The sequence below is a fragment of the Euprymna scolopes genome, chromosome 19 (genome assembly GCF_053919585.1).
Source record: "Euprymna scolopes isolate OS-2025 chromosome 19, ASM5391958v1, whole genome shotgun sequence".
In the NCBI taxonomy this organism is placed as follows: Eukaryota; Metazoa; Mollusca; class Cephalopoda; order Sepiida; family Sepiolidae; genus Euprymna; species Euprymna scolopes.
The window spans coordinates 61,088,436-61,102,135 of NC_136500.1; the positions used below are offsets into that span (position 1 = coordinate 61,088,436).

Genomic DNA, 13,700 nt, shown 5'->3' on the forward strand with positions numbered 1-13,700 from the left:
AGCATGACACACAAAATAACACACATGCTATCGTATTAATATATAGATTTTCTGTTAATAATGCAGACTTACTTTCTTTGTATAGAACTGGTTAAGTTGTACCCGTTCTCCACATTTCCGCCAGAGACATAGAACTTTGGTTTTAGGGCAATATGTCATGTTCACCAATTTTTCATACCACCATCGATCACATATGGCTCCAGTGACACTGCGTAAAATTATACAGTCATCACATACCTGAAAAATACAAACATCAAAATATTAAAAATTTAGATTCACTCGAAAATATTATATGGAAACACCACAGTGATATAAAAAAAAAGTGTAAAATTTTAAAAAAGTATTAACTCAATGATACTACGGGGGCACATTTGAAAAGTTATCGTTTTCTTTGGTTTAAGAACAAAACACAACCATGATACTTGACTTTTGTTTATAAATATTAATTATAACAAAAAATTACTTTTTAATCAATCGTTTGAAGGGTCCAAAATTATTTTGGGATTTTACACAGGTGCAAAGTAAACAGATATGGTCATTTTAAAATTGTACTAATACATCAAAATAGCTCGCAATATAATTACTAAAGCTATGACAACAGCATATTCTTTTCATGGTTTTGATTCTCAAGTGTGTATCCATTGATATCTTATATACTTTTATATAGAGTTATGTAGTTTGCGGTTGATTAACTGTGTCGGATATATACTCGAGAGTTAAAACAATGAAAAGAATATTCTGTTGTCATAGCTCTAGTAATTACTTTGTGGCCGTGCAAAATTTGAATATGATTTTGAAGTCATAAAACTGTTAATTAGAAAGTAACTAGCAGGGTGCCCGGCATTGCTCAGTCATAAAATACTTCTTTAATATGATATTTTAATTTATGTAGATTTTATATTTAGTATTATAGAGCAAATTCTCTATTAATTATTATATTGTATCCTATATATATAGTAATGATTTCAAAAGTTAAAAAATGACTACGTTGCCATCAATCAGAATCAGAACTAAAAAATTCAGCACTCCAACCATGATTGTTATTTAGTGCTTTAGTTTTCGTCATTACCGTCTGAGCTATCAAAAAGGCTAAAAATTAAGTTACTTCAAGCTAAAAATGTACATATGCACAAAAGTTAGTCATTTTACTCCTGCCAAGGTCAACATTTTCGACCCTTTAGCAGCTATTTTTACAGCCTAAAAACCAAATTGACAGTCTTCTCAAGGTCCAAATACTCTATATCAAGTTTGTAGACCAAATATTCAGAGAGGAGTTTGGTAGAGACGTTTCCAACACACAGGCAAAGTCACTTTCATATATATATATATATATATATATATATATATATATATATATATATATATATATATAAAGCAAAGTCTTGGTTCGTTAGTTATTCATAAAACAATATTTCTACATTACCAATTTAATTGAAATTTTCAGACAGTCTGTCCTTGGAGCCGAGGAATGTTTTTATGTTATAAAAAATTAAAATTAAATTAAAATTGCAAATTATAAAATTAAATTAAATAAAAATATTTTTTGTAAGTCGATTCTGCGAGACGTTTCTCGGTTTTACTTCCGGTAACTTCCATTTCAACGACTCTCAAATTACAAGATTTTAATTGATAAGTAAAAAAAACATCCCCTGTTTTTTAAATTTGAATTCATTTGTTTATCTCAAGGCTTTCCACCCATAAAACATTATGTTTTAATTGTTTACTTTCTTTCACAGCATTGTTTACATAAAAAGTTGGTTTCACCTTTTCTAAACTATAAAAAAATAAACAAGTTGCTGTTTAATTTTTACGACTTGCCCCTAACCTCCTTATGTTAAAAATGGCTTTCGGATTAAAGAACCCCCTCAAACCTCGAAAGCCATTCTTAACATGGGGAGTTTGGGGGATGTTTATTCCGAAAGCCGTTTTTAATATGGGGAGGTTAGGGTGTTTATAATACGCTGAGGCAAGTCATAAAAATGAACAAAGTTGCTATTATTTATTGCAAAAATTGCTTAAAATTTATTTATTTGACAAAAAAAAGACATTTTCTACAAACATTTAATAAAAAATACAAATGAACCATAGTTTTTTGTTTTTTCTGTTTTCTTTTCTGTTGATGTTTCTACATTTAAAATGTTACTTTACTTTTCCTAGCATTAAGCCAAGCCGAACGCTGAGAAAATAATTACATGACACTTAAAATTTAATTCATTGTGGATTTATTCAAACAGGTCCTTTGGAAAATAAATATTTAAAATAAAGTGGTGCTTATGCACTTATGTTGTCATGCTATTTTTTTAAATAGTATTTTCATGTTAAATTCAAGTTTTACAATATCTTTTTGTCTATTAAATTGTTAGGTGAAAGTACAGATAACCTGGTCGGTTTCTAATGTGTGGAAAATCTAGCTCCCAACAAAAAAAGGTACTCTGGATAGTAACAAAAAAATAAAATTGCCTCAGTCTTGAAGGATTTCTTCTCTACTGATCAAAGAAAAAACGATGAAGTGTAGTTCACCTTCTGTTTCTCTCCCTCTCTTAATATCTCTCTCCACCCATCTCTCCCTCTCTCAATCTATCTTTCTCTCTATATCACTCTCTCCATCTCTCTTTGAGCCGCTTTCTCTCTCTAACTCCCTCTATGTTTCTAACTCTCCCCTCTCTCCGTCTATCTCTCAATCCCTCTCTCTCTATCTCCTTCTCTTTCTCTATTTCCCTCCCACATTCTCTTTTCTATCTATATATCTTCCTCTCTATCTGTCCATCTCTAATCCCTCATCCTATTTTAGTCTCCTAAATTAATTACAGTGAATAAGGCATTGTCAAAACATGGATAAATCCTATTTTAGTCACCTAATTTACTGACTGTGAGAATAGAAGTCATTTGGAAATTATTGTTACCTTGAACAGCACCAGGAGTTACTGATAAAACCTTTCTAATCAAATTGATTTTGGCAGCCATTCAGTGACAAAATGACATAGCCTTAGCCCTTGCTGCATGTGGAATACCTGTAACCTTGCTACCAAGTAGAAGAACTATTTATTTTACTTTGAAACATTAAATTTTTCAAAAATCTCATGTTCGACATCTCCAAAACATCCAGTATGGGCAAAAATATTGCAGAAATGCAAACTTGTTGTTTGGGATGAATGCACAATGGTACGCAAAAAATCACTTGAGGCTCTTGGTCGATCCTTGCAAGGTTTGCGTGGTAATGTCAGACAATTTGGGAATGCAGTAATATTGCTTGCAGGAGATTTCAGACAAATGTTACCTGTAATTCCTCAAGCAGATGAAATAAATGCTTGCCTCAAATACTCTACTTTTTGGTGCCATATGAAGACATTAAACTTAACTCAAAATATGTGTGTACAGTCGCAGACTGCTCAATCCACACAGAAATTTTTGCATGACTTGTGGGAAATTGGGTACGGAAAAGTGGCAGCTGATCTGAGTTAAGGGTGAAATTCTTTGACTTTTAACTTCTGAAATTTTATTACATCAAAAGAAGACTTGGTTTAAAAGGTTTTTGCAGATATTCAAATTAATTATACGATTTCCACTTGACTGAGTGAACGAGCTATTCTTGCAGCTCAATACAAAGACGTCTATGAACTTAACGCTAATATTCAATATAAAATTCCAAGTGAGGTAGTCAAATACAAATCCATCGAAACTGTTGTGGAAGCAGATAAAGTGGTTAATTATCCAACAGCTATATTTGCCAGGGATCCACCGCATGTACTGCAACTGAAAATTGGCATACTAATTATTATGTTGTAAAATATAAACCAATCCAAGCTTTGCAATGGCACATGGCTTGCAGTAAAAAAATAACAAACAATATCATAGAAACAACAATCTTAACAGAATCTTTCACAGGTGAATAGATCTTCATTCCACGCATTCCTATGATTCCATCGGATACACCATTACACTTTAGGAAATTGCACTTTCCAATTTTATTGTCATTTGCAATAACCATCAACAAAGCACAGGAAACAATCTTTACAATTGTGTGGCTTAAAGTTACACACTGACTGTTTTCACATGGACAATTTATGTTACATGTTCACGAGTCACCAAACCAGGAAATCTCTATATCAGCTAAGAAAAATGGAACAACAAAAACTGTGTACCCATACGAAATGGGAAATTAAACCTATAAGAAACATGCATTCCCTCATTTTGGAACTTTTTCCATTGCACCAATTTGAGCCACAGCAACACGTGTGGCAGGGTACTGCTAGTGTATATATATATATATATATATATATATATAATTATATATATATATATACACACACACACATGTCAGTGTGCTAAAACCTTTTCACCCTAAATTCTACACAATTATGCACAGTATAGAAACTATGTATAACAAGAATTAAGCGTAATAGTTAGATGAAACCAACAATTTGATTTTGAAGCTTTTTTTTTTTTTAAACTGTTGATTAAAAAGTCATTTATGGACAAAATGAAAATTTATATAGACAAAAATGAAGTATTTTAGTTCTTGTTGACTCCCATAAATAAGGAGAAAATGTCAGATCATTTTGCAGTTGTGGTTGCCGCTTAGATATCCATCCTACTACTAGCCTTGTTGGATATGAAGAAAATAGGCTACCAAGTTCTGGTTATCAAGTTCTTGTCAAAATTTGGATGAAAGACAAGAAAGGAAATATGGTTTCTTGTCAACATGGCTCTTAAAGTTTGATTGCCCATAAATCACGGGAAAAGGTTTTTGGATGAAAATGGGAGTTAACTTTCCCCACACAAAGTGTTTTTACCAAACAACATGTCAACCATCCATGATTGGGGAACATGCTAATGCAAAAGAAAGTAGATTGTAATTATGTAACTGTTACACTTCTAAAACAATGGATCTCTACTTAGCTCCATGTCTTGACAAGCTTGTGGAACTGACATTCATTTCTGATCTGAAATGGAACACATACATCGATTTGGTTGCCAAGATCACTGGAAAGATGGTTGAATCACTTTACTACTTCAGTAGGTATCTCACTGCTGATGCAATCCTCTATCTGTATAAGAGCCAGGTGCGCCCTACAATGGAGTACTGTTGCCACATCTGGACAGGAGCTGCTCGGCATGCCCTATCCCACCTTAATAGAGTTCAAAACCAGCTTCGAAACCTAATAGGTGATGCCCTTTTCCTTTCCTGCAACCTCTTTTCAATGGAAGATAAGTCGCAAGCCTGTCTCTACTCTATCGATATTTTTATACTAAGTGCTCATCGAAACTGGTCCCTGCTTGCCAAACTTTTACAAAAAACACTTGACTAGCTAAAACTACTATATATGATTTGCTCACTCTCTATCTGTGCCTAAATGTAAATGCAGGTTCCATGAACAAAGCTTCTTTCGCAGAACTGGCCGCCTTTGGAACATTGTTCCATTATCATGATTCCCAGCTAAATACAACATGATCGCCTTCAAATCTAATGTAAACAAGTTCCTGTTAAGTCGCCCTCATAAATAATCAAATTCCACCCAATTTATATCATTATGGATTACGTTTATTAACCCTTATTTTCAGGTAGCCTTCTGGCCTTAATAAGTGTTAACTCCCAAATAAAAAAACAGAAAATTAATTTTTTATCGTGTCTCCGTCATGATTGAACCAAAGTATTTATTTCTATAAAATTATCAATGTTTTAATCCAATATTCAGCTTATGTTTACAATAACAATAACTAATCCAATAAATAACTGCAAATAATCCAAGGTCAAAGAGGAAGGGGGTACTAACTAGACCTCCATTGGAACAATGCAAATAGTACTGGAACCTTGGCGAAGCTTATTACCACTCATATTCCAGAGAAGGCCAAAAGTCATCATTATTAAGAAATCACTGTTAAACAACTGTTGCAATAATGCAAAGTGATCTACAATGGATATCGAAAGAAGCAAAGAGTACTTAAAATCTGGGAAGACTAGTTGTCATTCAGACTCCAAGGAACATCACTTGTTATTGTCAGTGAGTAATCATTAATAACAAGCCGCACGTGCGTGGTCCCCCTCTGGTGCTGCATGTGAGAAGACGCCCCAAAATAGTAAAGAAATGATGAATGTGAGAAATGTGAAGGGCCAACCCTACCTTCACATTTTCACCAAGTTCCAAAAAAATTTAATGAATGGGGCAAAAGTTATGAGGTAAAAAGTGTCATTTTTTGCAATTTTGGGGTATTTATCATCCCTTTTGAGCTTCTGGGAATGCCGAATCCCAGTGAAAATGGACAAACTGTACAGTTTCATGCCTTATGTGATATATATTTGAATTTAGCACCATGGAAAACCACTATATAGACATACATATCAAGTTTTTGAGTAATATGAAAAAAGAGTTCCAAAAGTCTGATAGAGATACGAACCAGAATTTTGCCAGGATCACCCATACTGAATTTATATTAAGAACAATGGCCTCCACATTTTGGGCAAGTTTCAAGAAAATCTAATGGATGGATCAATACTAAGGGGCAAAAAGTATCATTTTGGGGCATTTTTGATCTCTTTAGAGTCTCTGGAGATGCCGGATCCCAGTGTAAATGGATAGCAGTTCAGTTTCAGGCCTTAACACATGTATTTTGAGTTGACCACAGTGAAAACCACTATATAGTCAGACATGTCAAGTTTTTATTGAGAAATATGAAAAAAGAGCCACAAAAAGGGTTGTTTTTAGCACTAAAAGTCCCCTGGGACATAAACCAGAATTTTGCCAGGATCACCCATACTGGATTTATATTAAGAACAATTGGCTCCACATTTTAGCCAAGTTTTAGAAAAATCCAATGGATGGATCAAAAGTTATAGGGCAAAACATATCATTTTGGGCCACTTTGGGCATTTTTTACGTCTTTTGAATCTCTGGGGACACAATGTGAATTTTCACAAAAAATATTTTTTTACTGTGCACATCTATTTAATGAAATACAATTTGTGGCAAAATTTCAGGAAAAACTAATGGACGGTTATCTGGCAATTGTCTGGACGCATGGACGGATTCCACTGAAAAAAATAGGTCCCTCTCCAATAAATCGGGGGACCAATAAACTCATGTGAGAAGTCCAAGTGAGTAACTAGTAATAAAGTAAGATTATTAGGTACAAAAGACACCAACATATCGCTTGTCAACAAATATGCAAGATTAATTGTGCAGAGCAAAATAAAGAATTCTAGCCTACTATTAATAGTAGGCTAGAATTCTTTCTTGGAAATGATACTCTAGCATGTGACAGGCTGTAATTCAGTATAGTCTGTCACATGCAATTCACATTGAATTTGTTTTTCGAAACAATTCGGACAATATTACGAGGTGTTCCAAATGTAATGCCTCCTATATTTTTCATTTTGGCTGGATGGGTCAAAGGGAATTGCAAATTGCATTGCTATGATAACCTGAAAATTTCATTTCCCTGTTGCAGATATTGATGGTGTTAGACTCTAAGAAAGCAATTCCTGTCATGGATGTGTGTCAAGAAGAGATACATTGTTGAATTCCTGGCAAAAGTGCATTGAGAATGGTGGTAACTATGTAGAAAAATAAATTTTGGAGCACAAAAGGTTGCCCGTTTTAATGGTAACACTCTTGTCTTTGTAGTCCTTCAATTTTTTGAGTCGAAAAATAGGAGGCTTTACTTTTGCAACGACCCTAGTATACCTTAAAATATATTTTTTTTTCATATAAACTCTGCAATATGTATATAAATTGTATTTATAGTCCAACTTTTAAGTTAAGCTCAACAGATATTCATTTTTTAACTCCAGAGCATATATAAATAAACACAGAAAATCAGATTCTATGTCTTTATTCTTTACGGTCTGCTTCATCGCTCAGGTCAGACAAATTCAATACAGTAGAGCCCTGGTATACGTTTTTTTCAGGTTACGATGTGGAATACAATATTTTCCCAACCCCTGGTTACGGTATTTACCCCTCTTTATGGTGTTAGTTATAATATTATTTGATTATATACTGTACTGTATTTTGTTACTATTTTTTAATATGTACTGTATAAAATTTTGCTTAGGCCTTGCCATACAGTGATTTCACCTTACGATTCCAATACCAGAACAGATTAATGCCGTATTCGGGGGGATTCTACTGTACAAAGTTATCTATCATAATTTCTTAATGAGTGTGACTCATCAGAAGAAAAGACTGAAAATAAAGAATAAAACTTGCATATTAAAGCATTTATATATGCAGATTCATTAGGAAATAAATTACTGTTTACTTTCATAAACTGGCACCTTATTTAATACTGAGAGGGCTGGTAAAAATATGCATATTTTTCATAAAGATTTGCAGGTTTTTAGTTTACTTACCTCCATAAATAACATATCTCCAGTGTTATCGCTTCCCCAATGTACTGTAAATGACTGCTTTTGCATTAAGCGACTTCCCATCGGTTTGAGATCAATATCATTGCCATTCTGAAATATTAACAAACAAGACAAACACTTTGGTTTAATTGACTTTAAAATTAGTAAAACACTAAGAAGAATTAATTAATACAATTAAAACTATATATATATATATATATATATATATATATACTAGCATAAGTACCCGTCGTTGACTGGGTTCAAAAACAGCCTACAGAAAATGGACTGATTTATGAAAGTATGATAGGTTATGAAAGGAAGGGTTGTAAATTTCGGTTGAATTTGGGGGTATCAAAACCAAAGCAAAATATGATGAAAGTAAAAATAAAATGGATAAAATAGATGAACCCCATAATTTATTATACCATACCTGTTCACACTGAAACACTTATCACAATATTCTGTGGATCTATATTAAAAAACCTTGTTAAACTTTGTGACATATTTCCATTCTATGGAGGTCAGGTGTGAACAAACACTCCATAATTTTATTATACCATATTTCTTCATTATTATAATCTTCAAAAAGCCTGCAAATTTTCATGTAGTTTTATTCCATAGAACCTAAGATATGAACTTTTCAATATGCTATTTGTTTACAAGTATATATATATATATATATACATACAGGGTGTCCATAAAGTCCGTGTGTGCCTTAAAATATTTATAATTTTATTTGTGATTGCAATAGAACTAACATGTAAAAAGGATTTGATTTTCGAACAATTCATTTTAAAATTGCACACGGAATTGCCAAAAAAGGTGGTGTATATGAGTTCCAAATCTCAGTGACTATTGATCAGAATTTAACAAATGAAGCCTTGTTGGAAAGGTAAAATTGTGAATTGTGTAATAGGCTATGTGACATTTGCCCTTAAGGTTGCACATTAAGAGGATCATCCAGAGCCCATTTTGGCACTTTTTTGCAGCCATAAAATGTTTCAATCATAGTTATTTGTTTTCCTAGCTTTGCATATGAATTACAAAATATCTAATATTTTCCCCAAACCCCTAGCCTTCATGGAGGGGAGAATAAACTTGCTGTTATGGTTTCAAATGATTTGAAATAACAGCAAGGGGAGATTTGATTCCAAATATTTCTCATATGTTATATCTCCCCCTCTTTCGTTTTCATACATAAAGTAAATTTCACAGTATATAAGGATTATTTGATACTGGAGATCTTCATAATCGTTCCCTATTTCCAAAAGAGAGGAGATATAACATATGAGAAATATTTGTAATCAAGTTTTCCCTTGCTGTTATTTAAAATCATTTGAAACCATAACAGCAAGTTTATTCTCCCCCTCCATGAAGGTTAGGGGTTTTGGGGAAATATCAGATATAACTTCATTAAACATTCAAAAGTCTTGCTTTATTACTGTGTCTTACACATGTTTCATTGGATGATATGAATATACCAAAAAATTCATCAGAGACTTACATTAGTTCCCCAGGAAAAATACAGTTTTAAAATTTTTTATTTAATTTTTTTTTAATTGTGGCAACTTTGAATAACTTTATTGAATATAAACAGTATAAGTATATATTTGTTTATAAATACATATATATCAGGTTGGTGCAAAAATTGTTGTTTTTTTATGCAAATATAGCTGATAAAAAAACATTATTTTTGCACCAATCTAATATATATGTTCATGGGAAAAATATGCTTATTCAATTATATTTCATCTTTTATTTAGACCAAACCTTTAATTTATGAAGCCTGATGTAACTACAGAGCATATATAAATAAATGATGAAAGGACTACATTCCAAATTTCAAGATGTTGTCCATCTTACCATAAGATGGACAACATCTTGAAATTTGGAAAATAGACCTTCATCATATATATATATATATATATATATATATATATATATATATATATATATATATATATATACTGTGTAAGCGAAAACAAGACTTCAAAACAAGGTGTTGGTGGCAACAAAAAGTGTATTTCAATTTACGTTACAATTGTTTCCATGTCCAGTTCGACAATTTCAAGCATTATGTCATTTGAAAATTTTCCAAACCAGCATTTCTTCAGACTTTATGAATAAGCACACTTTTGGCAATGGAGCATTTTTTTTTTTTTGAAGGGAGGGAAGGTAATTCAGGCCGTTTGGTGTTTTTGGTTTATTGATTACTAGAAGGCGTCTATGATTTAATAATTAATTTAATAATTGATTTAAATTAATCAGACAGATCTAGAACTTGCTACGATAGCTTACTTGACCAATTAAGTATATAGATTTTGTTTTGATCTCAAAGAATGGTCTTAGCTCATGGGTTTAACCTGCCTCTGTTACTAATCACTTAATTCATGCGTTGTATTTTTGGGGTGTCTAAATAAATAAAATATATGTCCTCTAGTTATTATTCTGACAGCAAAACCATACAGCTTAGACAGTATATTAATGCTCAATTATAAAATTTGATAATTTTGTAGCTTACTCTTTAAGTCAACCATTTTGGCTTAGAACTCATTGGTATATGAAAATTTACTGAATTTCACGAACTCAGTATAATTGCATATAAGTCATATATATATATATATATATATATATATACGGGGTACAACATAAATAACAAACTACTTATCTTTGTTTAATACCTAATTGTATAAGGTGCATGATGCTTAATACCACTTATTTGCTTTTAAATTTTAATAAAGAAAAACCTGTATCACAGTAGATTGATAATATGAAGAATTATTATAGTTCCAGAAAAATATCCAAAAAATAGAATTAAAAAAGCTATTTGTGTCACATCCTATATATATATATATATATATATATATATATATATATATATATATATATATATATATTCAAGTACGTCTGATTGAACACAATAGAGTTATTCTTTTTTCTGATTTATCTGGATATCTTTTCCATTCGCCTCATGGTCTTTTTTATATCGTCTGGCATGTTGTATAAAATGGCGCCCAAAAGTTATTGTTCAACCATTTTCTTCTCAAGTGCTTTCTATCGGAGCATCCATAACCAATAAAAACTATAAATACACCAAGCCTCAAAGGAAAAGAAAACGACAATAATCGCTCCTGATGATAATCGGATGCACCAATAGAAAGCGCCTGAGAAGAAAATGGCTGAACAACAACTTTTGGGTGCCATTTTATACAATATGCCAGCTGATATAAAAAAGACCGCTCAGCGAATGGAAAAGATATCCAGAGAAATTGTGAAAAAATAACTCTGTCGTGTTCAATCAGACGTGCATGAATAATGACTTGCTACCAAAATATACAAATATATATATATTACAGTGCCATAAATGTATATATGATATTGCCCCCTAGGAGACAACTTTTTGTAAATAAATCAATTTGTTAATTTTTTTAATCATCAAAAAAATTCAAGAAAAAAAAAAAAAACAAACACTAAAAATTTTTTACTGAAGTTTTCACATGTATTCAATAAATTATGCATTTTATAAGGAATACAAATTTTTCAATTCAAACTCTCAGTGATCTTTGAAATTGTAAGTTTGATGGAATTTAAATTAACGCTAGATTAATACACATGCATAGTAACATGCTTTTTTTTTTTTTTTTTTTTAAATGACTGTATGTAATTTCCTCCTTTTGGAAAGATTTTATAGAGGAAGACAGAGTACTGTTGAAACTATCACCATCAGGATAACCCAGCAGAATTGGATCAGGGAAGACGATAACCAAATGTGATCCCTTCAACCACTCAAAGTTAGAGGTTTGAAAATATATAGTGCTAGATATAAAGTGTTGCCACAAAATCAAACACCTGAGAAAATGAAATTGGCAATAAAACCAAGAGTTTTGACTTAACAGAATTTGGTTTTCCCCACTTGAAAAAAAAAAGTAATGGTTCTACATATACAAGGTTAGCTGTGTTTCTAACTCATGCCAGGTCTTCCAAATTAATGGCTGTCTAGATACTGAACATTTATGTTCATAGATAAGGCTGGCCATTATTTTCAAGTAGATATCTGGGTTGTCCACCAAAAAGGACCCCCATATCAGTGTGTATTTCAGCAAATATGAAGGGGATGAGAGTTTGTTTTATGGGCATCTCATAGTCAGTTGAGGTTTGTGTGTCTCTCCAAGCATGATTGTTCTAGGGATCTAAGCTAAGGGGTTGTTTTGATTTATAAGTCTGTCGTTCAGTAGAGGAAAATAAGCATCATTGTAACATTCCATCAAAATAAAACTTTATTACTTGTTTTAGACTAGAGTTTTAATTTTGATTGAAGAGTGAGAATCCTTCTATTACAGCTCTAAGACCACACAATTGATACTGCGAGTGGTGTTGAAATTGAGCAACAACTTCAGACCAGCACAATAGGGGGATGATGCCGGTGTGTGCAGTGAAAACACAAAAACGTACATTCACATACTTTAGGAGAATCTTGTTGAACTTTGGAATTTGTAAGAAATTTCTAACTGAACACTTATTTAATTTGTGGTAATATGTTATTCTCATTTCAACAGATATGACCAGGTAGAAGTATTTCTTGATGTTAATTTTAGTTATTATTGTCTCTGGTAAGGATTGAACCTTCAACCTCAAGAACAACATTGCTTAGAACTGATTTGCAGTTGAAAACTGCAAATAAATATCACCAGTACCATGTAAATAAAGTGCTTTAACTAACATTCAACATGAGATCAGTAGTCTGAATAATCCAAATTATCAATCCTCATCTCACAAATTTCAAAATATAAAACAAGACAGTTTTTGTCATAAAATTAATTCTGGAATCAGATAAAATAAACAGATCCTAACATTTTATATATCATGAAAGGAATTTAATTTTATGTAATTCTTTCACAGTTTGACTTAACACTCAAGTTTTAATATTTATGTTAAACTAGCCTAAGTGCCAGGCATGGCCTGAGTGTTTGGAGGTGTGTCTTGAGTAAAAAAAAAAAAAGTGGTAGTAGGCAGGCAGGCTCGAACCCATACCGTGAAGGAAGAAAAGAATGTGAAAAAAAAACATGACGTCTTTGCTGTTGCATCCATCGCCAAACCGGAAATGACGAATGTTTAAATTAAGGCTAGTCAATTGAAAAGAGGGGATGACTTTCGAAAATAATGACGAAAAAATGAACTTTTCCCCGTAGAAAAGTGCCCAGTTGGGGGTGAAGGAATTAATGTTTTTAGCCAATTATTCAATATTTGTCGTCTGAAGGGTCAAGATTCAAAACGATACCAATCCCGTGAAAATCCGTCGCCTTTGTCGAAAGTTTTAGGCAGACATACATACATATACACATTTAAACAG

General features: G+C 32.3%; 1 protein-coding gene across 14 annotated transcripts in view; it reads right to left on the minus strand.

Annotated features, from left to right (window-relative positions):
* The window catches only part of LOC145303656 (MAP kinase-activating death domain protein-like), a 602,561-nt gene that overhangs the window by 108,213 nt on the left and 480,648 nt on the right, over nucleotides 1-13,700 (minus strand). For all 14 annotated transcript variants that reach the window (XR_013873756.1, XM_080145234.1, XM_080145231.1 and 11 more), the window contains 2 exons: nucleotides 8,351-8,458; nucleotides 73-237 (listed from right to left, as the gene is read on the minus strand). Coding sequence is in view for 13 of the 14 variants with exons in the window: in XM_080145234.1 (XP_080001360.1) it covers nucleotides 73-237; nucleotides 8,351-8,458 (273 nt within the window). In the remaining variant the exon portion in view is untranslated. The remainder of the gene's footprint in view (nucleotides 1-72; nucleotides 238-8,350; nucleotides 8,459-13,700) is intronic.